This window comes from Gracilinanus agilis, chromosome 2 (assembly GCF_016433145.1).
Source record: "Gracilinanus agilis isolate LMUSP501 chromosome 2, AgileGrace, whole genome shotgun sequence".
NCBI classification, from domain to species: domain Eukaryota; kingdom Metazoa; phylum Chordata; class Mammalia; order Didelphimorphia; family Didelphidae; genus Gracilinanus; species Gracilinanus agilis.
In genome coordinates this window covers 204,413,812-204,439,236 of record NC_058131.1, presented here as the reverse complement: position 1 = coordinate 204,439,236, position 25,425 = coordinate 204,413,812, and the positions used below count along the sequence as shown (strand labels likewise).

Here is a 25,425-nt window from a genome sequence, read left to right as displayed (position 1 = left end):
TTCTTTTCATTCATTCATTCAAGGGGAAGCAAACTCATGGCTGAGAGTTGGGGAGAGTGGAATGAAGTACTGTTAAGTAGCATTTGAACAGGTACCATAGGCTTTGAATTCTCTTTGAAGTGGCTTTTCTCTGGCCTTTTCCCCTCCTGAACAAACACAGTTTCCCATGTGGCTAGTTGATGGATCGATTAATTTCATATTTGTCCTCACATTGATTACAGTACCATCTAGAACAAACAAAATACACCATCCCAGCCTGCTGCATGTTTGACCCTCTTGGAAGCATTTTTGTTTTGTTTTGTTTTTCTGGGCACTTATCAGTCCCTTGTACTTAAAAAAATAAAATAAAACAAAATTGCTGACATTGGTGTAACCCAAACAAACTTGAACAAGTTCATATTTCCAGGGAGCTTGAAGGTTGATGAAGCACAAGGAATCTGGGAGGAATTGTGAGTAGGACTCTGAGACTGGGGAGCTGGAGGGACTTTTAGAGACAATTTGATCCAAGCAGAAACTGAAGCTTAAAGAAATCATCAAACCACAAAACATGCACTAATGAAGGATCTGCTTCATGTCAGGCACTATAGTAGGTGCTGCAGATATGAAGACAAAAGCAAGATAGTCCCTGCCCTCTAGAAGCTTCCATTCCACTGAAGATTAATAGTATATTCACAAATAAATGAATAGAGGAAAAATAAATACATAGTGTTTGGGAGTGAAGAAGGGCACTAAAAGGATTCTTAAGGGAAGTAGTCCTTGATTTAAGCCTTGATGGGATCTAAATATTCCAGGTCTGGAGCAGCTGGGTGGCTCAGTGGATTGAGAGTCAGGCTCAGAGACAGGAGGTCCTGGGTTCAACTCTGGCCTCAGACACTCCCTAGCTTTGTGACCCTGGGCAAGTCACTTGAACCCCATTGCCTAGCCCTTTCCACTGTTCTGCCTTAGAACCAATACAAAGTATTGATTCTAAGATGGAAGGTAAGGGTTTAAAAATTTTTCCCTTTTTTATTCTACTCTCACTATATTTTATGTGGAGGATGGGAGCCATAAGTAGAATATGCAGGAATCCAGTGACTAAATAGTAAACCAAGAAGATAAGTTCAATTGTAGAATGAGAGAACAAAGTGGATAGAATGAGAGTGGAGTGGGGATTTGTTTATCCCTTATTTTCCAGTTGTTGAACTCTATATGAAAGGAAAGAAAGATAAGCTTAGTTAAAACAGGTGCTTCATGTCATCCACTGCTCTCTCCACCTTAACTGTGTTTCATGCAAGAAAGATGAAGTGGAATTTAGTAATATAATGGTTTAATAAAATGGAAGGATAGGTAATTTTTGAGTAGGATAATAGGTGTGTATATGGAGAGGCTTTCTTTATTCATAAATTCTAACATTGTACATGAAAGAAGAGTTAAATCTAGAGAATCATTCACCCTACCAGCTACTGTTCTCTCTCTCAACTGGCATAGTTTCATAGATAACCTTGGAGAATAAGAAGGAGGACATCCCACAGAGATACAACAACCAGGTTCACACCATGAACATAACAATAGAATTGTATTTTGGCTAAAGAAAAAGGATTACAAGGAACAGCATAGTGATTCTTCTGGTTGCTCAAATTGGTTCCTGAATGTCTTCAACTTAAATGCAGCAAAATCGATAATATACACCATTGATCCGGCAAGTGCCACGTTTTTTTTCCCAGAAAAAGCAGAATTTTCTACAAAAGCAGAGGAGGAGTCTTTTCTGTTGAGGATCTGGAGAAAGGAAAGAGAGTAAATGAATGTCACTGGAAACTCAGAGATCCTCCCACTGTAAAGGCATTCTCCTTCATTCTGTTTTTCTTCCTATCAGGCCAATGGAAGCCTGGGCATTTATCCTACTGATACTATCCCCCAGAGAGCCCACATGTGAGCAGATGATCATATTTACAAATAATTTACTAGACATTTCTGCCTTGGGGATAAAATTGCATGGTAGAGGTAGGTCTAAAAGAAGATTCCCTTCCATTCAAATGAACCATTTTGTCTGACACAGAATTGAGGGTAGAAAGGCTGGAGGTCTGGAATGAAAATAATGAGAGTAGGGTTCTAGTGTCAGTCTGGACCCTCATTAATTGTGTGATCAAAAACAAAGAACTTGCCATTTTTGAGGATCAGTTTTCTCATGTATAAATTCAAGCATTGCACTAAAAGAAAACTGACGTCTTTTTTTTAACAACAGTATAAATTCTATAAGCAGACAGAAAATCAGCATTTCATCAACTCTCATAGGTTCAAATATTATTTCCATATAAATGACTCCCAGATCAATCTATCCTTGCCTAAAGCTTTCCCTTTAGCTTCAGTCCTATATCACAAACTACAAACTTCCCATTTTTCAACTGGATGTGCCATTGACATCTCAAACTTAGTATGTCCAAAATATAACTCATTATCTTTCCCCATATCCACATCACTTCTGCATGATTTTATTCCTTTTAAGGGTATACTATCTTCCTAATCACACAGGTTTAAGTCTATGTTATCATTTTTTCTTCCCTCTCACTCTTCTCAAGTATCCAATAATCTCCCCTTCTTGTCATTTCTATCTCCATAATATATTTATATCATCTTCTCGTCATTTTTCATAAATATCTCATCTTAGCTTACACTTTCCTCTCCTCTTTCCTAGATCATTACAATGGCCTCTTAACTAGTATTCCTGCCTTAGTTCTCCCCTTCAATTTGCCCTCTTCTCAGGTATTAGCAGTTTTCCTAGCAAGCAGATATATTATGCTATTACCTCTTCCCAACTTAATAAGTTCAAGTGGCTCCCTGTTTTGTTATCCCTTTGTCTAGCATACAATATGAACTATGTTTAGTATTTAAACTCTTTACCAACTGGCTGCTTTCTATCCTTTCTTTTCCCTATTGACCTAGCAATATTGGTCTACTTATTATTCTTTCCTCTGAGGATTGCACTGACTTTATCTCATGTTTAGTTAACCTTTTTTTGTTCTTGATTCCACCTCTTGAAATTCCTTGCTTCCTTTAAGATTTAGCTCAATTGCTCCCTTTCGTAGGAAATATTTCGTGGTCCCCAAAGCTACTCATGCTTTCTATTTTAAAGTTACCTCATGAATCTATTGTGTATGTTTCTTGAGTGTCTCTGTATATGTACATCTTTTGTCTCCCTACTCTCATAGAATGTAGGCTCCAGGACTGTTTTCACTTTTTCTTTGTGTACTTAGGACTTTGCAGAGTGCTTGGAAAATATTTCATAAATGCTATTTCATTTACTATATAATAATTTAAAAATCCATTTATATGGAAACCACTTAACTTCAAATAGCCAAGTAAAAGAGTATAAGCATTGTTGTCCCCATTTATAATTGTGACTGTTGAGGCTGGAATGGGTTAACAGAGAAGGAGAACACAATGAAAACAAAAAGTCCTTACAAGAGTTAAGCTTTCAAGCTTCCAGTCTCCTCAGAGAAGTCTCCAATACCTTTTAGTTCTTTTCATGGAACTAAAAGATGAACTGAACAATAGAATTTTAGACTTTGAAAGGACCTTACTGATCCTTCTCTCATTTTTCAGCTGTAGAAAGTAAAATCTAAGAGAGAGATATAGGTCCAAGATTAATTACAATATGGTAGACAAAAATAGACTATAGGCTGCCTGGAAACTGATGAAAAGCAAGAAAAAAGTAGACAGTAAATATGAATGCATCAAATAGTCAATAACATTCCCACTGTCATCCTAAAGTAGAATTGGAGTTGAGGTTCTCATCAGCCAGCTTTGTCAGTGTCATAGACGCCATGGTTTAAGCAGAGATATACCTTACAATATGAAATATATACATTATTTATGATGTGCTGCTTCTTCTATCCTGATTCCCAGATCCAACAACAGAAGGGGAAAAGAGCTAACCAAAAGATTTGTCCTAGATCACTTGGTCAATAATTATCAGAAAAGAACTTGAACCTGGGTCTCCTCACTCTTGTGATTTTTGCCTGTCAGTATAGACATGGTACTCCATCATTCTTTAATGAACTTTATGATCTCTGACTTTGATCCAGGTCTTCTTCTCTGCCTCATTTCCAATACACCCAGCCTATATTTTTGATGTTCTCTGTCAGAATCCAATTGCTCCAACCTTGTGTACACCTCCCACCCATGCTAATCTGTGCTTCACCTTCTTTTGAATATCCCAGCTTTCACTCTACAGACTAAAACTTTCCTTATGGATAGGAGTCTGATGTTATTTTTCCATTTGGCTTTTTGCTTGGACTTGGCGGCAGCCTTCCATACATGCCTGTCTGAGCTTAATGTAATTCTGGTAGTATAGTTCTGTCTTGGACTTAATACAATTCATAGCAAGAATGCCAGAGCTGGAAAGGATCTAAGAAATCATTTACTTCAACCTCTTATTTCATAGGAAAATATGAATAAAGCCTGGAATAGGAAAAGAACATGAACAAAATCCAGATGATACTCTGTCCATCAGGCTGGTACTCTTCCCATTTCATTCACGTATTCTTTTCTTACCTGAAGTCATTACATCGGAGTCCTCAGCTTCCATGGAAGGGAGTTTAGGAGACTCATTCTCAGCCATAGCCTCTTCCTGAGTCAGAATCTCTTCTTTTCTCTCAGCCTGGACATGGATGGTCAAGAAGATAACAACTGTGAGAAGGAAGAAGGTCTTCATGGCTGGGGGGTTCTTGAAGCTTCAGAGCCTCTAATGAAATAGCACTAGCCTGGTTGTCTCTGGAGAGCAGAGAAAGTCTGATCTCTTATTTATACCAGAGTACTGGGGTCAGGATCAGAGCCTGCAACCCACAAAGAAGGATGAATGTGATGTCATCCATTTTCTTCTAAAGCCACTTTGATGTTTTTCTGATCTGGTAGTTCCATCCATATGCACACCAATGTCTCATTTATTTATTTATTTGTTTGTTTATTTAGTGCCTGTTTGCCATCTGCCAGACTATTTGTCTCCTACATAGTTAGGGCAGATCTGAGGAATTCTTCAGATTAAATAGAAAAACTCTTACTCCCTTATTTTATTCACAGGCCAAGCCATCCAGAAAAGATTTGGCATTGCTAAACTTTTTCAAAATTCAGTTGTATCTCAATTTCACTTAAGTTGAGTATTGATCACTAGTGTGATCTTTTGTTAATTTTTGGGTGCTACATTATAGGCATAAAAGTGACAAAATGACAGTTGCTCAGTGCAGGATCATCAAATCCCTCATAATCCACTAGAAGAGAATTAGATGACAGAATCATGGTAGACTAGAAAAGAGGCTATTTAGTTGTTACCATCTGATAGCTGACTTGAACTATATTAAGGATTTTGATGAAACCCCCACTTGATCAGCAACCATAGCTTCTAAAGACCCAGAAAAAAAGTTCTCCATATGAAGTCCTTGAGATTGTCAAATACTTAAGGAACACATGGTTTTATTAGTGGATATGAAATTAACTATGTGTTACCATCCATTTTGCTGTGAGAGCAGAGACCATCTTTGCTTTACTATTTGTAACTTCAGAACTTGGCACCACATGATTAATAAATTCTTTTTCATTCATTAATGGAAGAACAAATAATTTTTCCTGCTCAGTCTCAGAGGACAACACTAAGACTAAATGGGTTAACATAGCGTACCCCTTTATTTGTGTTCTTGATCCCATCTCCTACCATTTCCTCTAAAATCTTGCATGTTCAGTCAATCCCATTTGTTCTCTCATCTTTAATCTTTCTTTATCCACTATCTCTTTTGCCACTACCTAAATAAAACAAAACATCCTTCTGTGTTCTCTTTCCTAGAAAAGGTGGTTTATACTTACTTCCATTTCCTCACCTCTCATTCTTCTCTTAGTCCTTCACAGTCTGGCTTTCCTACTCTTCCACTTGCTTTAAACCATTCCCCCAAAATTTAGCAATAATCTTTAATGGCTAAATGTAGTGCCCTTTCCTCAGCCCTTATTTTAAAAACTTCTCTTATGCATCTGAAGTTATTGACTATCCTCTTTTCCTTCTTTTGCCCTCACTTTTCCCTTGGTTTCTCTGATTCTTAGTTTTTGCCCTACATACTTAACATTTTATGACTCTCTTCAGTCTCCTTTTTTCTACCCTGAAAAATGAGCATTTTTTATGGTCACCATAAGCTCTCTTCTGTCATCTGTATGAATCCTAAATATACGCACCTAAAGCCTAAATCTCTCTCCTGAATTTTATTCCAATATTACTTATAAGATATTGAGTATTCTCTCTAGTGTGCCATAAGCATTACAGACTAAACATGTCCAAAATGTAACTTTTCAAATTTCCTCCCAAACCCATAACTTCCCTAAATTTACCTATTTGTTTGATGACACCACAGTCCTTCTATACACTTTAGTTCCAAGCCTTGAACTAACTCATTCTTCATGGTTCCCTCTTCTTCCTTCACAGAAACAGTCAGTCATCAAGTCTTATCATTCTCCCCCCCAAAATATCTTAGACATCTATCCCCTCCCTCAACCTAATAACCTCAACCCTAGTTCAGGACTTCATCATCACTCAGCTAGACTATTATGTTAGCTTCCTAATTTGTCTCATTGTCTTCAGTCCTTAACCTTTTCAATTCACTTCCATAGAGCTGTCCAAAGGTTTCTATTACAAGACGAACTAATCATATCACCAGTTTGGTTAGGCATCTATAAAACTTCAGTGACTCAAAAATTGTGATCCTTTCCCTAAGTCTTCTTTTCTCCAGCCTAGGCATCTTCAGTTTTTTCATTATTCTCTCCTTTTTTATCACCGATGAGGAAACTAAAAGTGGGAGAGATAAAATGATAAAAAAAATCACAGAAGTAGTAAAAGGGATAAACTGGGGCTCAAACCTTGGGCTCCCAACTCTGTCGAAAGATGTTTTCACTGAATCACAATGTACTAGAAATTGAGACTACCCTCTCGGACAACTCCTAAAAATTTTTAAAAATAAAACAAAATATTTTATGGGCAAATGTTGCTTCAGAGAATAAAAATATATAGTTGTGTTATAGGTAGGTTGTTCAAATTCAAAAGGGAAAGACTTGAAGGATCACTGATCATTCCTCCATCATGTTTTGCAGGCTGGGATACTATAGGAGTTAGTCCTAGCTAAAGTTTACTCTGGGGTCCAGTGTGGTCAAGGATGCATAGAGTTTCCTGAGGACCCTGAACAGAGGCAGAAAGTAGGTTGTATAATATTCTGTCCTGTCTCTACAGACTAAACTCTTAAAGACAAAAACATTGACAGGCAATTAAGCATCTCTATACCCTGCTCCAAGCGAGGTATCCTGAAAGGCAGGTCCCTCTACATAAGGAGCCATCAGTGTAGTTTGGAAACATGACGCAAACCCAAACTAGTGAACCAAACAAGTCAGAAAGTTGGTAGGTGGTGTGTGATGAAGTCTAGACTTTCAGGTCTGGGAAAGATCAGAGAAAGGTGAGACCAAATAGGTCTAAGATTTTCAGGGGATAGAAAGGGGAAAGGACCTGAACTGAGTGGTGAGGGGTCGATAGAATTGGGAGGACGGAGAGAGAAGGGGATGACACTGCAGGTAGGGAAAGAGAATAGCCAGAAGGAGGCAGAAATAACAGTTAACATTTAAAGAGAATTTTAAAGTTTGCAAATTTGGTCTTCATAAAAACCCTGGGAGATAGTTAATCTTATTATCTTTATTTTATAAATAAGGAAAGTTAGGCTTAGAAAAGATGTAATTTTGACTAGGGTCACATTGTTGGTAAATATCTGAAGCAGATTTTGAATGTAGGTTTTCCCACCTCCAAGTCTAGACCTGGATCCACTCTCCCCATTCAGCAATATTGTATGTAAGTGGTAAGGACAGAGGCAGATTAGATCACGCCAGAGCCCCAGGCAAGACTCAGGGGAGGACCCATGAAGCTATGAAGAGGCTTAGGCCTCTTCCCCAGGTGATCCCAGGGCCTGTTGCACTGGGGCCTGACCTACACCTCTACCACACACGGGGAGCCCGCCCCACTGGCCTCCAGGAGGACCAAAATAGTACAGCTCAAGTTGCTTCCACACAGTGTTTTGTACTTGTCAAAACTGATTGATGGTCATTTACCTTATTTAGTCCTCACAGTATTCCTAGGAGGCAGACATGCTGGTATAACAATCTTCACTTTACATCTAAAGAAACTCAATCCCAGGACAACTTGCAGCACTTACTCAAGGACACCAGTCCTGAAAGTGAAGGAACGTGTTTGGCTGCCCTTCCGCCTTTGGGACGCTCTGAGGCTGAGGGTTTAAACAAATAATACATTTAAAAAACATATGTTTTGACCCACCCTCAGGTTAAAGGATTTCACCCAAGATGGTGAAAAGCAATTTAAAAAGATAAAAACAGTCAGCAAGGAGATTAAAGGCAGCTGACAAGGCAGTTCTCAGAGATATCAGATATGATCCACCACAATCCTAAACACAAGTTTCTCCTATTCTTTTTTTTTAACCCTTAACTTTTGTGTATTGGCTCTTAGGTGGAAGAGTGGTAAGGGTGGGCAATGGGGGTCAAGTGACTTGCCCAGGGTCACACAGCTGGGAAGTGTCTGAGGCCAGATTTGAACCTAGAACCTCCCATCTCTAGGCCTGACCCTCAATTCACTGAGCTACCCAGCGGCCCCCTCTATTCTCCTTGCCCACAGTTGGATCCCGGATCAATCCACCTGGGAGCACGATGAACCCAATTATGTGGGCCTACACACCACAAATTCTTGGCTCCCTACTGTCCTGGCTAGTGATGCAGGACTGTGGAGATCATGGGCCATTCTCCAGTTTGAACAGCATCTTGGAAAGGAATACAATTGAGAACTGTCTAACACCTTCCCTAGTACTCCTTCCCCTTTGGGAGGTACTAGAGTGATGACATCTAGCACACCAGGCCCCAGACTGAAAGCCCGAAAGAAAGCTTGGTTACAGTAGGGAACAGCTGGGATTCGGGAAAAAATGGAGGCAACAGCTCTGTCTCAAGAAGAGGAACAAAGAGCCCCCTGTGAAATCCCACTCCTTTTAGGATTCCGTAATAATTCTGTAATTTGCACTGGGATGAGTTATACACTCTTGGCCAAAGGGCACAGGACTCGAGTCCAGGACATTTCTTGGACTAATCCTTATGTTGTAATTGGTCCAAGAATCCCTGCAGGTAGATAAGACTGCTGCACGGGAAAATACATGCTTCCTGCGATGGTCAAAGAACATACCTGAGTCAATGGGATGGGCCAAGTGAGTGATAATGGCTAAATGTGTATTTCTGACCTTATTTCTCTTCTGTTTTGCTATTATGCCTTCCAAGAATTAAACTTTTGACCTCATTCATCTTAGGCTGACTAAGCTATATGTTCCAATCTGTGATGAGTTTGTGCTCCTTGACATAGGTCAGAGATGCCAACACTGGGCCAGCTTTGCGTCAAAGAACTTCAACTGCATTTCTGATAGCATTTCTGTAAACTGTGCCATAAAGGAGGCTCCTCTCAAGCCTAGAGATTTTCGGTTGCCAACTGGAGTCCGGCTTTGTTAAGAGACTGGTCCTCTTTCAATACACCTATTTCTTCTTTGGCTTGAAGACTTTTTTTGTATGTTATGTGTGTGTGTGTCTCAGCTAATAAATTTTTGTCACAATAAGTGGGACTTTCCATGGAGATAAGGTGTCAGTCAGATGGAGAATGAGTGAATTTTTTACAAGTTCATTCTGAATTGAGTCCAGATAGAGTAAGAGGGTCAAAGGGGACAGATCAAAGGAACATCAAAGGAAGAGGCCTCAGTCATCACCACACATACACGCCTGAACTGCTGCCCTGCCCTGAACAGACCTGTATAAATACAGATGTCGACTCTCCATCAGCAGTTTGAACTTGGATACCTGTTGTTGGCTCAGTGACACTGAGGTATCAGCCAAGTTGCAACTATGAGGTCCCTCTGTCTTCTCTTTGCTCTTCTCTTCTTGGCTGCTCAGGCCATAGCTGAGAGTGCAGTGGAAGAAGAAAAAGATCTTGGTCTTCAGGGAGAAGAAATAAAACCTGAAGGAGAGATGGTAGAAGCAGAGGGTGAACAGGCTGAAGAGCCTGAAGATACTGATCAAGTGTTGCTGGATGAAAATTTCTCTCAAGACTTCCTCCTGGCAAGATCTGCTCCAGGTAAGAGGACATCATGCCAAGGCAAGCTAGGAGAGTTTGGGCAGTGAGGGACCAGTCCTTCCTGAGAGCCATCTAAGTCCTATACCTAGGAGTGTTTCCCACAGGGATCCTATTCCAACAAGGGAACTTGCCCTAATGCTCTGAAGACCAAGGGATTTGACAAGACTTTGATATTCTAACCCTAACTTTGTCCTTCAGAGAAGCCTGCCTGACATTTTCTGTATTTCCCAGGGAGAGTTATGGAATAATAAGAGTGAATGGGGCTCAGGTTGGGGAGGCAGGTTTTTGTGGGTTCATTGAAGGGATGTTGGGAGATAAGGGGCTTGAAAAATATTCAGTTTGAGGTGTGAGTTGTCAGTGCTATTCTCTGGGCCTTTCAGAGAATAGCACTGACAACTGTGTTGCAGGGTGGCAGCAAAAGCCCTTGCCTTTGCAAACCAACTGTAACAGCCTGTCAGTTAGAAAGGTTTAGAATGTTGAACCAACTTGGGGGCTGGGCTCAGGGGAAATCCTTTAGAGCTAGGCTATAAATAGCCCCGGAGTTCCTACTGAAAGACCTTTTGCCTTTGGGGCACTTTGCACCCTGGTCTGTTTTTCTAGACCTCTCCCTGACCTCTCCATTACATCTTGCTATTTTCCCTGGATTTCCCCATTGGGCCCTGGGAGGAAGGGTGGTTTGGTGGTTAGACAATGTGGTTTTATCTTCTGTAGGCAGGAAGGACAAACTAAATCAAGCCATCCCCTTATTTAGTGGTCTGATAAAATATTTTTACCTCAGGGCAGTGAAACCTTCCCTGACTGAGAGAGCTGCTTTCTCTCAGTCTGACCCTCTCCTGTGTCCCTTCTCCAGCACCAGCTTTCTTCCTAGCAGCAGTTACAAACCCTCAAACCCTTTTTCCCTCTGCTTACCCATGACATGAATAAATGCCCTTTGATATCTACACAAAGCCTCTGGGGAATCATTATACTTGGTTTTAAGGCAAAGCCTGAAGAGGGAAGGAATAACTTTACTTTTATTTCTTGAGGGCAAACCTGGACATCCATTTTGGGTAGGAAGTAGCCAGTGGAGACTTCCTATAGATTTCAGTTTCATGGGCAGGGAGGAGCCTCTTGTTTCCTCCCTCAAGGGACCTTAGAAATTGACAACAGAAACCTTTCAGCCAAACCCATATTACTTCTGGCTGATTCAGTTCTTCTTGTATCACAGAGACAGCACCCCCTGCCTAAAGGACCCATCCTATTTTCTCCCAGTACCTATCCTCTGTCTCTAGCCTCAGTGACTAGCCTGTTTGAGCAGCTGCTTCCTAGACTCCCCAGTCATCCCTTACCTTCCTATATTTGTCCTTTTACCTAGCTATCCCCACTTATTCCTCCCTCATATCAACATTGCTATTTTTATTCCATTACATTTCTGGCGAGCAAAGTTTAGTGAACAACCTATAATCTACTGATCAAGTCAAAATGAGGTTAGCTAGAATAACATTTATCCTATCTAGCATTTCAATGATTACCTGGTCTCTAATGCAAGGTGTCATAGATTTCTGGTTTATAAAAGTCCCTAACTTTATTCAACAACTCCTGGACATCTATGATTACTACAAATGGTGTGCTCTGACCCTAGCTGAGTGTATTTGCTTCATCCCAACAGCTATAGCCATAATTTTGACAATCTGGCAATTCCTTATAGTCTCAAAAAATGTTTTCATTCATTTGTGGCAATGGTTTGGCTCAGATACAACACTAAAAAAAGATACTGAATCTGAGGAACTTGTAGACAACATCAGACTGCTATTTCAAGTGCTAAAGCAGATAAGGGAAGGAACGGAATTGGACAAACACACAATTCTCCAATTATTCTTTCAGTAATATTGCAACTAGGCTATTGGGATGATCAATCTAAAAACATTTCTTCATCATAGATGACAGATTTGGATGTAGGAGTGTTAAGTGTCCTCTAGGTCAATCCCCTTATTTTTTTGATGAGGAACTTGAAGTTCCGCGAGGTTAAGTGATTTGAAACAAAGCCACACAGTTATTTAACATCTTGGGTGCATTTAAATCCTCCAGAACTCCTGTGTGCCATGCTCTAGAACAGTGATGGCTACCTTTTAGAGATGAGGTGTCAGGTCCCACCCCCACTCCATCCCCACACCCAGTGCCATTCCTGTTCCCCCCAGACCACATGCTGTTCCCCTTCCCCCCAAGTTCTGAATACACCCCACCTCCCCCTTATCCCACACAGGGGAGGGAGAAAGTGCTCCCATTGGGCTGTTGGGAAAAAGGGAAATGAAGTGAGGAATGTCCTAAGGCACATGGAGAGGGGGAGGGGAATAGCCCCAGTGCTCCGCTCCCCTCTAGCTCTGCCACCTGTGAGCTGCCCATCTTACCTGCTATGCTGTCCCATTGGGCTGCTGGGCAGAAGGGTGGGGGATGTGAAAAAATATCTTCAGGCACATTGGATAGGGGGAGGGGAGCAGCTCTGCCCAAGTCCCTCTGCCTTTCTAGTCACCAACTCTGTGGGGGAATAGACAGGGGGAGAGGACAGCTACATACCTGCAGGGAGCCTTCTGTGTGCCATCTTTGGTACCAATTCCATAGGTTTGCCATCACTGCTCTAGAATTAGGTACCTGTATCAGCAAGTACAATTTTATGGAGCTAATTTGGAATAGCTGAACTATATTCCAAGGTAACAAAAGACAAACCTTCCAATTTTTCTCTCTGCACAGGGAATACTAGAAAAGTATCCTACTCACGCTGTTCCTGCAAAAAAACCTGCCGCAAGGAAAAGCGGGAAGGCCGTTGTCAGAGGAATTTTGTAGGATATATTTGCTGTTCTACCCTGGGAGCATAGAGATCAATGAGCAACAAAGAGAGCTTTTTGGATGTTCTTGAGGATGTTCTTCTGGAGTTCTTAAATTATTGGTTAAAGCTGTACTCTTTTTACTTCTATTTGTGCAATTAAAACACCGTCCTTTGAGACCTATGTCTGTGTGGTACCTCTATAGCCTCTTTTACACTAGACTGTCATTTCTGAAATTAACTTGGTCCACTGATTCATATTTTCTCTCCTGGAGACCTTTGCCTCTCTGGTCACACATCCTTTTCCTGATCATTTTGAAAAAATATTAATTGGCACTTATGTACTCTTTCAAAAGAAATCATAAAAGTTCCCACTTCTATGGTATTGAATGTACTTTCCTCACAAGAAACTAGTGAGGTTGGCTTTACTACTAGGTTTATAGAATTTAAACATCATCTAGCCTGACCTATCATTCTGAAGAAGGGAAACTGGCATCTAAATACATGAAGTCTTTGCTCCAGGTTACATGAATAATGCTTGGTGTATTAAAAATCCTAACTCTGTCCAGACTGACTTCAAATATATTGTATTTCCTGCTGCATCTTGTCAATTCTATTTTTTTTTCAGATAAGGAAATTGAGGAACAGAAAGGCTAAAGAATGTACCTCTGGTGATCCAACTACTAACTTCAGAGGTGGGATTCATATGCAACATTCTTTCAAGTCCTTCCTTATGTTATAGAAATATAGGGTACAAGGGAGATATATAGATGTATAATGGTGGTGATGATGTATATCTGTCTATAATCTCCTCAGCTGCAGTTGGTGGGAGGAACACCTACTCCTATCCTGGCTGCTGCTGTAAGTTATCCCTTCTGTCTAACAGGTTTGGTTGATAACCTATTAGGGATTCTTTAACAACTGCCTAAGTAAGGACACCTTAGAGGTTAGATAGATGGGTAACCTTTCAGGCCCAACCTGGGGTTGGATAAATTGGTATTGGGCTATTGAACTGCTTTGGATAATGTTCAGGAACGGACTGCGTTTGACTCCCTTCCCAGGGGCCACGATAGAAAGATCACTCAGGAAGGTTCTTGTTGTTGAACACTCTTTTATCTATAAGTAGGGAAAGGATAACAAGGTCAAGGATTGGGGATTGGAGACCCTATTGATCTATTATGTATTAGACTAATTAACAATCAAGACTGGAGGCATTGATCAGGCGGAGGCTTCAGATTTCACCCTCACCATTTATCTCGTGCCAGACCTGGCCACAGCCAAGCCAGAGAATAGGGAAGGCTATTGCTGCAGATGTATTGATGGTCTTTATTCTCTCAGCTCTCTCACTACTAGAATTGGTGATTCACTAGCTCTCATAGTCTATCAGGAAATAGATTCAGGCTTATTCCTACCCTTGTCGTCTTAAACCACCCTTTCTGCCTTTGAAACTAGCCACCCACTGCCCAGATTGAACCAGAGAGATTGCAGAGATCAGTGATCTCCAGTTCTTAGCCTCTGAGTCCAGAGACTTTTGAGTGTAGAGACCTCCCTCCAAAGTGGCTATGAGGGGTATATATTCCGTGGGGCCCACCGACGTTTGCCCCTGGCTCACAGCACCTGGGAACATTCCAAGTCTCTCAACTGTCATTCCTGTCAGTCAAGGTGGCATCCATCTCTTCCCATATTATTGAATATAACAGTAGGATTCATTTGCAACATTCTTTCAAATCCTTTCCTTTCTCACTCTTATATTTCAGTTATACTAGATAGCTAACTGTTCCTCACAAACTCCACATTCCATATACTAGATTTTCAGACTACAAGCACAAAGTTCTGTTTACAACATCCAAATGGTAAATGCTAGAACCATACTACTCACTATTGGGCAAGCTCTTCTTGTAACTCATCTTTTTCTATTCTTTTATTTTCTTTTTAAAAAAAACCGTTGCCTTCTATGTTAGAATTAATTCTAAGTATGTGTTAGAAGGCAGAAAAGTAATAAGAACTAGGCAATTGAGTTTATGCTATTTACCTCAGGTCACACATCTATGAAGTGTCTGAGGCCAAATTTGAACTACAAACCTCCTGTTTCCAGATCTTCTGTTATCAGCCATGTTACCTAGATACCTCTTTTTTTTTTAAATAAATTTTCATTTCATTGTGAATTTGATCACCAACAAACTGAAAATGGTGTTCTTTGAGAAAAAAATCATCATTTTTATTTATGCCATGATTTGTAGGTTATATGCCCACTATTGTAGAAAGTAGTCTTTTTACTTGGAGTGGAGCTTGCCAGAGGGAAGAATTTTTGAGAGCTTCTTGTTAAATGTTTGCTAGTATACTCCTGCCTCAAAGTGTTAGGTGATTTTCATGTGATTCTCCAAGAAGGTCAATCTTTTTGATCTAACACTTCCTCTTTGGCATGTGCTAACTTAGGTCACCTCTCAGTTTTTCAGTATAACATTAAAACATCTTTCTAACTACTTATTAACTGAAAGTGGAAGTGCTTCAACTTAATATAAAAATAATCAAGTAATGGAAATATCTATTAAAGAAACAATTTTGACATTACAAATTCATATGCTGAGTTAGAAAAGACTTCAGAAGCCAACCGTTCCAACCAATACCCTCTATAACATCTCCAACAACTGATTTTTTTTCTAGACTCTACTTGGAGACTTCTAATGATAAGGAACCCCCTGCCTCCTAAGGCAGCCCTTTGCCTTTTTTGGTGATAAATCTAATTGTTAGGAAGGTTTTCCTTTCATTGAGCCCAAATATGCTTCTTTTAAATTTCCACCCATTGTTCTTATTTCTGTCCTCTAGAGCCAAGCATTGAGTATGGTGGGAGAAGTAAAATATTCAAATTCACAGAGTCTAAGAAAATCCTCTTGATTCTATCTCGGGTGTCCTTTCTTAGATAAACCATTTAATCTCTCATAATTTTAGTGTCTTCTGTAAAATGAGGAGTTTGGATCAGATAAACAATGAAGTCTCTTCTAGTCTAGTCCATCAACTTGCCATCCTTTTGAATACTTGATCACAATTAGATGAACTTATAGCCTAGGAATTTTTATTTCAATTGTCTGAAATCATCTCCCTTTGGAGTGTTTTGAAATTCTCATTAAGACTTCGCTACTTTGTAGAGAGGAATAAAAACATATTTTGACTAAGTTTCAATTGCTAAGGCTGCCTCCAAGATTAATTCATTGGTTTGGATCCCTTCTTTGCCATCTCCTAGAGGAGGGGCTTTATCAATGGTGGCTGCACCTCACCTCCTAAGATGAATTGGTTGGCTCAGAATCTTACAAAGATGTACTCTTGTAAGAGGAGCTCCTCCTTGATCTGACCAAGCAAAAGGAATCAATACCTCACTTTTTTGCAACTTATCCTTTTATTCCTTTCTTCTAGAGAGAGTCTGAAAACATTTGCCATTCCAGGAAAATTTCCCAACAATCCAGTGTTCTGGGGCCAAAGGCACAATGGTGAGCTAGCCATGCTCAAGCCCAGAAGCACCAAGAGGAGACTTTTCAGATCCAAAATTCTTGAACATATTTTTACCTTTTATTGGTATGAATCAGAGATCTGAAAATGAATCATCCTCATGCAAGAAGTGATAGTATTTGGGGCAATGGTAAATACAAATTCATGGAAAGACATTGATTGCAGAACAGATGACAAGTATGAAAAGATTTTTCTAGACAGTCCAACTCTTGATCATCTTTTCTAATCAAATAAGGCATATTACTTGGACATTACTCAATTCAGAGGTTTAGGGATCTGGGAAAAGATTTTTTAAAAATTCTCTTTGTCTATTTTGAGTTAATCAATCAAGAACTAAAAGTATCTGCACTTAACACTTAGCAAGTCACTAAGTAAGAATTCACAAGTCACTTACTAGAAAAAAATATTCATACCTCCAAAGGCTATAAGCAGTGACAGGCAAATTGAGAGGCTGTGACTGGCTGTGATTGAAGTGGGAGAGTGTGCTTTGGTGGAACACTTTCTTCAGCTTAGATTCTTGTTAAGACTTTTGGAGGTCTTGGCTTAGCTTTCAGATTCTCACTTGTGTTCTGCATGCACTCGGACTAGGATTTAGGGTTTTTGTAGCTAGGTGATTTTTTTCTAACACTTTCCTATATTTTCCACTTTAATATCTCTACTTTGCTGTAAATAAAACCTGCTATCAGTCATTTTGACTTAAGAAGTTAAATATTTTTTTATAAATGATGACCACAATAATAATTTTTTTTTCAATTCTTCTGTTTGTCAACCCATTTTAATTATTAAAGATTCAATCTTTTTTTTTTTTTGAGTGGAGAGGGATTTATTGAGAAAATGACTTCTTGGAAAGAGAGAAGGGTAGCAAATATTGGTCCTGTGATGGGAGAAACTAAAGCCCTGATCTAGAGGAAAAAGATGACCAGAATTTATACTCATACTGATAGTATAGTAAGTTATCATGATAGTGTGGGTCTGGTGGGAAGTAGGTTCCTATTTCAACAATTCTGAGTATAATCTCTTGAAAGGGTATCCTAGCACTTGAAGTAATGCCATGATGTTGAATGTATTCCCATTTATGTGGTGAGAGTGACTGATAATTAGAGGAGTTGAATGCCAGGTGATGCAGTGGATAGTGCTAGGTTTAGATCAAGAAAGGCTTATGTTTCTGAGTTCAAATCTGGCCTACACTGTAAGTGTATGACTTTGAGCAAATCACATAACCCTGTTTGGCTCAGCTTCTCATCTGTAAAATGAACTAGAGAAGGAAATGGCATACTATACCAGTATCTTTTATAAGAAAATCTCAAATGAGGTCATAAATAGTCAGACGAGACTGAAACAGCTGAAGAACTGAAGTGTCCCATAGTCCCTTTTATTTGATATCAAAACTAGAGTGTAGCAATTAGAGGAAGGGACAGAGGATATCAGGAATCAGAAAGCCTAGACATTGAAACAGAACGTGACTTTCGGAGTACCAGGAAGAAGTATTGCTGATCTATCTGCACATAATAAATTTCATTCAGAGATTTAGAAAATGTACCAGAAGAACTCCAGATGGAAAAGTCTAAAAAATGTCCCCCTTTTTTTTTTTTTTTTTTTTTTTTTTTTTTTGCTGAAGTTAACATATGGAGCAAGAAAATGATGCCAGTGAACACTGAGGCTTAGATCTGGCCAGGATCATGCCACATGGAGAACTACAGTATAGAGAGAGATTTTTAAAAAAAGTTAAATTAAAAAATAAAATAATTGAGTATAGTAGAGGGAAAAAGTAGAAAATAAATGAGAAGCATGGAAGAAAAAAATTGGAAAAGGAATTAAAATTTTGGCACAATATGTACAATATCTTGCCCATATAATAAACTGCCTGAAACTTAGAAATGATCCCATGAAAGAAAAAAGAAATAATAACGCAAAGTTAAAAGATGAAAAAAAAAAGAAAAATAAGGTATTTTATAGTGGAAACAACTGACATGGAGAATAGATCAGAGAGAATAAAATAGAAATCATTAATCTACTTTAGAACCTAGAGTAGTAGTACTCTATTTATTCTATTTGTAGTAATCTAGACTCATTAGTCATTTCCAAATAAAAAATCTGTGATATCATACCCAAGAAATCTTTTAAAAGAAACTTACGGGGGCCGCTGGGTAGCTCAGTGGATTGAGAGCGAGGCCTAGAGATGAGACGTTCTAGGTTCAAATCCGGCCTCAGACATTTCCCAGCTGTGTGACCCTGGGCAAGTCACTTGACCCCCATTGCCCACCCTTACCACTCTTCCACCTATGAACCAATACACAGAAGTTAAGGGTTAAAAAAAAAAAAGAAACTTACCCAGATCCCATGGAACCAAAACACAAAGCGGATATTGAAAGAACCTACGAATGATTTTGTGAAAGAAACCCTTCATAAAAACTCCTAGCAATATTATAGTGAAAATGATGAGATTCTAGATTCAAGGAAAAAATTCTGAAATTAGCCATAAAGATATAATTCAACTATTGAAGGAGTCAGTTAGAATCACACACAATTTAGTACCCATGGGAAGGAGTGGAAAGCTTGGAATATGATATCCTTGAAAAACAGAAGATATTCAGTTGACAGCATGAAGTTCATTCTTTCCCAATGCAAGTCCAAAACAGAGTGATTCTGAGTAGTACTTCCTTTGGAGGGAAAAGAATTATATTGATTTTTTTTTGAGATTTTGTAATTCTTTTATGTGTTTCCTGTGTTTGTTGATTTGTACCTATATGTCACATTTTACATTTTCTGTGGCACAGACAGTCTTGCATACAGTATTTGAGCTGTGATTTTGAGTGTTTGTATGAAAGCTCAAAACTGTCTACATCAGTGGAAGACTAGCAATAAGTAATATAATGAGCAAAAGAGAAAATGATATTTTTCAAATGCATTACCAGATTGATTCCAACTTATGTATGTTCAATACCCTGGGCAATAGACCATGGCTAGCACTAAAATGTGTTCACCACAACTTGGAGTACTCTAGATTTGGTCTAAGCATAATGTAGCACAATGAGTCCATCACCTTTCCTGCCCTATATGTCTCTCCTTAACTAGTCTAAGATAATGTTAGCATGTATTGTTGCCATATTAACTCATATTGAATTTGCAATAACCTAAGACTCCTAGATCCTATTCATATGATTGTCTAGATATATCTTCTGTGTTATTTAAAATCACTTTGGATACTTGGAACTACATTTCCCGTGATCCCCAATGGGTTTCCTGTTTTGGATTACGTATTCAAGGTGAGGGACTGTTTTAAAATAGGGGGAAGTGACTTTGAACTTCCTTTTTAGCTACCTGAACGGGTGAAGAGAGGAAGGTAAAATGGCTGAGCTGATATTGGAATAGGTTTCTTACAGGCACGTGGTCAATTTATCTCTATTAGCATGGCTTTTATTAAAATACTATTCTCCCTTCTAATGTTGGCCATCCTCATTTTTAATCGTAACACTTCCTCATCCTATATTGGTATTCTTTAATTTTTTAATCATGAGTATAGAATTTTAAATTAATCTCTTTTAAATGTCATTTTCTTAGTTAACTTAGTTAATTAAAATTTAATGACCTTAGCTTACTGACATCTTTTGGGATCCTGACTGCCATGAAACATGGAAATGATCCCCTCTAATTTGAGGTCAGCTGAAATTTTGGTAAATAGGCCCTCTAGTCTTCATCTTTGCCTTTGTTAAAAATGTAGAGAGAACCATTTTTTTGAGGGGATTGCTAGAATTTCTATAACATTATCAAGGCTCCAAGTGGACTGGTAAGTGTCTCAGAGAGCTCTCCTGAATCAGGCACAGCAAGTGGAGAAAAAGGGCCAATAGTTATCACATCCCACCAGGTTGTATGTGACCCAGGTGATGGAATGCCTCAGCTACGGCAGCCATTGTCTCTTTCTCTCTTGTCTTACTATCAGTGTACTTTTTCCAAACTCCCTTCAAGAAATATGACCATATTAGGCCCTAAAGCCTCCTGGCAGATGTAGATCAGAGGGAAATATAAATCCATTCACTTGTTTCCATAACAACTTCCATTCTCCTTGAAAGAGAAGTGAATGACAACTAAGTTGAAGTTTCCTCTAGTCTAGCATAGAAAACATGGAATTTCACCACAGGGAGCATAAGGCCAACGACCCTGCCAACACCTATATAGGGAGGCAACAGGGCAAACACTCTATAACTAGTGTGAAGTAGGTGATTTCCTTATTTTTTCTTCCTTTCCCCATTTTTTTTTAAAATCTTTTGTTTCCTATCCTAAAGAGTGGATGTTTTCTGGGTCTCATCTCCATGGGACCTCCTGGCCCACAGCTAACTTTGAATTCACTTCTACCAAGGTGATGGCTAAAGATTCAGTTTACCCCATCATTTCCTGACATTTGCTGGAAGCCTAAAACCTTTATATGTCAAGGGAATAACTCCCTAATGGTGGAATTTTAGCCAACATAAGAGCCAAAGATTGAATTGCTTAAATTGAGCATTCTCTGGAATTGCCTTTCTTAGATATGGTCACTTGAAGACAAGACAGTTTATTCACCAAAGTACTGCACAGATGGGAGACCTGAAGTCAAATCCATCTTCAACGAACATTTTGCTTCTAGCATCTTATAATACCAAAACCACTAAAACTATTGAGTTGAATAATAGCTTAAATTTCTGGAGTTATGCTCTGAAAAGAATTTCCTCACAAAAATCCTGTGGGGTGGGACACATATGCCTTATTGTCACCATTTTCCAGATGAGGGAAAGAAGCCTCAGAGAGACTATTTACCCCAATTTACAGCAGGGAAGTAGAGTCATAAGACCTGGGTTCAAGTCTTACCATGAGAATAGGGGTCTTTCTTCTTGAGAAGTTCCCAAACTCTCAGTTCACAGAACTCTTAGCATCTGTAATTTTCTCACAGCAAAAGGAAATACCTCACAATTTTGTTTATTAAGTAGTTAGGTGCAAATGACTTTTGAAGTATTTATGTCCTGATAATTTATAGACATTTGAAAAATTATAACCAGAAGTTGAAAAAATAATATTTTTAATTTATTCTTAAGTAATTTCAATGACTTACTAGTGGGATATGTCTATGTATGGGTACTGCACAGCTTCTCAAAAATCTTGGACTCAGATTAGACACTGTCACCTTCATTTCCTGTTTCTTGTCTATTATAATGTAGCACTTTTTAAAAGTTCACAGAAATTGTCAAAAACTCAGCTTCACAAAAATATGAATTGGCTGAGTTTTAGATCTTAGTAATGTGTTTCCCTCGAAAATGTTTAGAAAGCACATTTCTGTACTATTATGACAATTCTTTATGTACCTCATCACTTCTCACAATTCTGACATATAATGGGAGCTTAAGAAATGTTTGTGGTATTTTGTTGTATTGAATTGTACTGTACAACCTGAAGATGAGACCAAATGGCCATGTCTCTACCCACTGAAGCCCTCTGTAGATCTTAATAAAGGTCATTCCCTTTCTGTTAAAAGTGGCAAACTTAGTGTTTTCTGTTACTTTAGAGGCTTCACTGGTCTAGCCTGATGAAACTAGAGCATGCTTCAAAGAACATGTGTTGTTAGCATCTCGAAGCCACCATTGGCTGAGAGAAAAACAGAACTCTGGAATACTAGTGCCAACTTTCTATATTCTTCCTAATCAGTAGGATTGAGAATACATTTCAGTTACAGACCTAATCCCATTCTTTATTGAAAAGAGGCCAATTGCAGACTGAGATAGATTTCTTCATCAAACAGTCCTTTTTAAAAATTTTCAGCTGTATTATTTTTCACCCTGCAGCAAGCCTTCAAGAAACCACAGAAATCCACTATGTTTTCATTTCTTCTGCAGAATCGCCTTCGGCAGACCCCATTTTTTTCTTGACAACGAGCTTCTACCTTTGCCATGAGTTCATCTGCAAATACAAGCCCCAATCAGATCCAGCATATACAAACATAGACATAAACAGGGAAAGGACTTCAGTATTTTTTTTTGTGTGTGGATTCAAATAATTATTTTATGCTAACCCTGGATGAGGTCAAGACCTACCTGTTTACCTAAGTCAGGTAAGACCCTTCCTGAGTCTGTGAGTTAATGACCTGTTAGCTCCTCACCAGCTCTGTCTAGTGGGCCACCATCATAGCTTCAAGGAAAGGAAGCATTTAGCTGGTTCTGGAAAAGTCAGTTTTACCAGTCAGCCTTCTGAAGTCTTACACAGTCTAGCAGTACTTAAAACTGTTTCTTATGTGACTTCTTCTCTGCCTCACTTTGATTTGGGCTTTTCTTTGCCTCCTTATGACATGATTCCTTATTGTATTCACAAGATCATAGATGAAAAAGCTAGAAGGGACTTTATAAACTGCCCAATTCAGTTTCCCAGGCAAGTCATCTAAACTCCTTCAGCTTCATTTTTTCTTTAGGGCTGGGAAGAGAATAGTGCTTTCATCGATACCCAGAACTCTCAAGAGAAGAAACTACCAGTGCAGGTTGATTGACATTTTCTCTGCAATTTCTAACTTTAGAGACATGCTAGGATTCCTGAAAGGTTAGATCATTGGCTCAGTATCAGACAGTCAGTATGTATAAGAGGCCACATTTAAAGCAATTCTGTCTGATTTTGAGGCCCCTACACTGAATCATTTCTGTATCTGTAGAATAGAGATAATCATAGCACTTATATCACAAGTGTTTGTAAGAATCAAATGAGATTTCACATATATATATATATATATCTTTTGCAAATCTTAAATCACTATAGAAATCTGGGCAATTTTTAAGGGAATAATGAGTGTGGAGTATGAGAAGGAAGGGTTCATCTTGGTTCTAGCTAGTTGGGAAGCTTCCTTCTAAAACTTTTTGTTCTGAAAACATCCTTAACAAAAATTTAGATAAAAGACAAACATTTTTCAGCAGACTATATTATAATAAGCATTCTCCTAATCATTGTATTTGACCTCACCCAAAGCCTTTACTTCAAATTCCCTTGTAAATATCAGGTACTCCCTAGGTATTGAATTTAGTTAAACTGAATAGAATTTATTCAGTTCTATGTCTTCCCTTCTCTATTTCTCCAACAAAGAGTTAGCTTCTACTTCTCTTAATTTGTTGTCCAAGCTCCTCCTTTATGCTCACCTACCACTCCAATACAATATATGGTCCCTGTCTTTAACACTGTCAGACAATAAACATTTATTAAGCCTCTAGTATAGCGTTGGTTTATGAGGTGGAGAAGCAAGGAAAGGAAAAAGACAGTCTCTTTCCTTGAAGATCTCACAATTTATATATGTGAGTTGATAATGTGAACAGATATGTTCAAATAATCTATTTAAAGACAAATGAAAAATAAGCAACTGAAGGACAGCACGAGAATTACAAGAGATTTGGAATGACTTCCATGGGAAGGTGGGATTTAAGCTGAGAATTCAAAGAAGCCAGGGGAAGCAAGGAGGCAGAAGTGAGGAGAGATAGTATTGCAGGCATTAGGGATAGCCAGTGAAAATATTCATAGTTGGGAGATGAAGTATCTTGTTTAAGGACCAGAAAGGAAGTTTGAATTACTAGACTTAAAGAGTAGATAGTAGGAGGGAGGTGGAGGTAAGAAATGAGAATACTGCAACCAGGATATGTGGGTGAGAAATGATGAAGAGTTGAGGATAACTTCAAGGTTGAGAGTCTAAAGGGCCTTGGAAGATGCTGGTGCCTTCAGTGGTAATAGGGAACTTTGGAAGTGGATATTCTTTAAGGGGAAAGTAATTTGGATTTTGTTGTTTTTAAAAATGAGGAAGGCAGAGATTAGAAGGGAGAATAGTATTTTAATAAAAGCCATGCTGATAGAGACAAATCATAGACCACGTGCCTATAAGTATTTAAACTGCCGCCTCAGCCATTTTTTTACCTTTTGTACCTTCCTGCGCCCAGTAGCTAAAGAGACAGAGTTCAAAGTCACTTCCCCCTATTTAAAGCCATCCCTCACCTTGAATACGTAATCCAAAACAGGAAACCCATTGGAACACGGGAAATGTAGTTTTAAGGTCCCCCACACTATATTGAGGTCAAACACTATATTGAGGTTCAATCCTTCCAGATAGAACCCTAGGTGATTTTAACTAACACAATTTTTACCTGATCCCTCTTTATTCCATTGGAGGGCCAAAATATCCCAATCATCCTTTGGAAAAGAAAAAAGCTCTAGTGGTTTGTATTTCCCCAGAATGCCTCCCAAATCAGGGACAGAAGAGTCTAACCACCATTTTGGGAAATAACTAAAGTGAAACCCCTAGGAGAGCTGTAGCACTGTTATTTCTTACCTATCTCATTTCTTTTCTCAGATTTTGAAGGCCACCAGTAGTCAGCCTCTTCCATCTCTCCATTCAAAAGGGGGAAATCTTCTGTTTGTTCTTTCTCATCTGGAGTCAGGGTCTGAACAGCCACAAAGAGCACGGCAAAGAGAATGCAGAAGACTTTCATCTTGAAGGATTGGTTAGTTTGTAAGTGTCACAAAAAGAGAAGCCAGACAACCCCAACTATGGTCTATTAGGGAAGAGAGCAGTATTTATAAAGGGAAACTGATGCCTGAGGCGGAAGTCAAGAATAAAAGGGAAGACTCTAATTGTGGCTTTATAACTTCAAAAACCCATAATTCTCCTTTAATGTTTCTCTGATCTTTGATGTTTCTCTGGTGACCTGTCCCAGCTGTTAACTCAGCATCTCATTGTCATTGCTCTACAATCTCCATCTGGCCCCCAATTAGCCTTTACTGATAGGGAAGCCACATTTTCTGCAATTTTATTTTATGTTTTCTTTTGTTTTGAGATTGAGTCTCCCTATCTTCCCTGGGCTGGCAGTACACCAGTCACTCATGAGCCTGCTCTAATACTGATTAGCACAGAAGATTCAGCCTTTTTCATTGGTCTGACCCAGACTGATTTGCCCCTCCAAGTGGCTCT

At 39.0% G+C, this 25,425-nt stretch overlaps 1 protein-coding gene across 1 annotated transcript; it reads right to left on the bottom strand.

Annotated features, from left to right (window-relative positions):
• Positions 1-1,639: 1,639 nt before the first annotated feature.
• Positions 1,640-4,690, bottom strand: LOC123233470 (defensin-A3-like). Its single transcript, XM_044659567.1, has 2 exons — positions 4,531-4,690; positions 1,640-1,755 (listed from the first exon to the last, which is right to left on the bottom strand). Exons 1-2 carry the CDS (start codon positions 4,688-4,690, stop codon positions 1,640-1,642), a joined length of 276 nt encoding a protein of 91 aa, XP_044515502.1.
• Between the last annotated feature and the right edge of the window lie 20,735 nt (positions 4,691-25,425).

What these genes read in the sequence shown, in the direction of transcription:
- LOC123233470 (XM_044659567.1), bottom strand. Translation starts at nt 4,690, where the DNA reads ATGAAGACCTTCTTCCTTCTCACAGTTGTTATCTTCTTGACCATCCAT. An exon ending in CTCCGATGTAATGACTTCAG is followed by an intron (nt 1,756 to 4,530) that starts GTAAGAAAAGAA and finishes TCCTTTCTCCAG; the next exon opens with ATCCTCAACAGAAAAGACTC.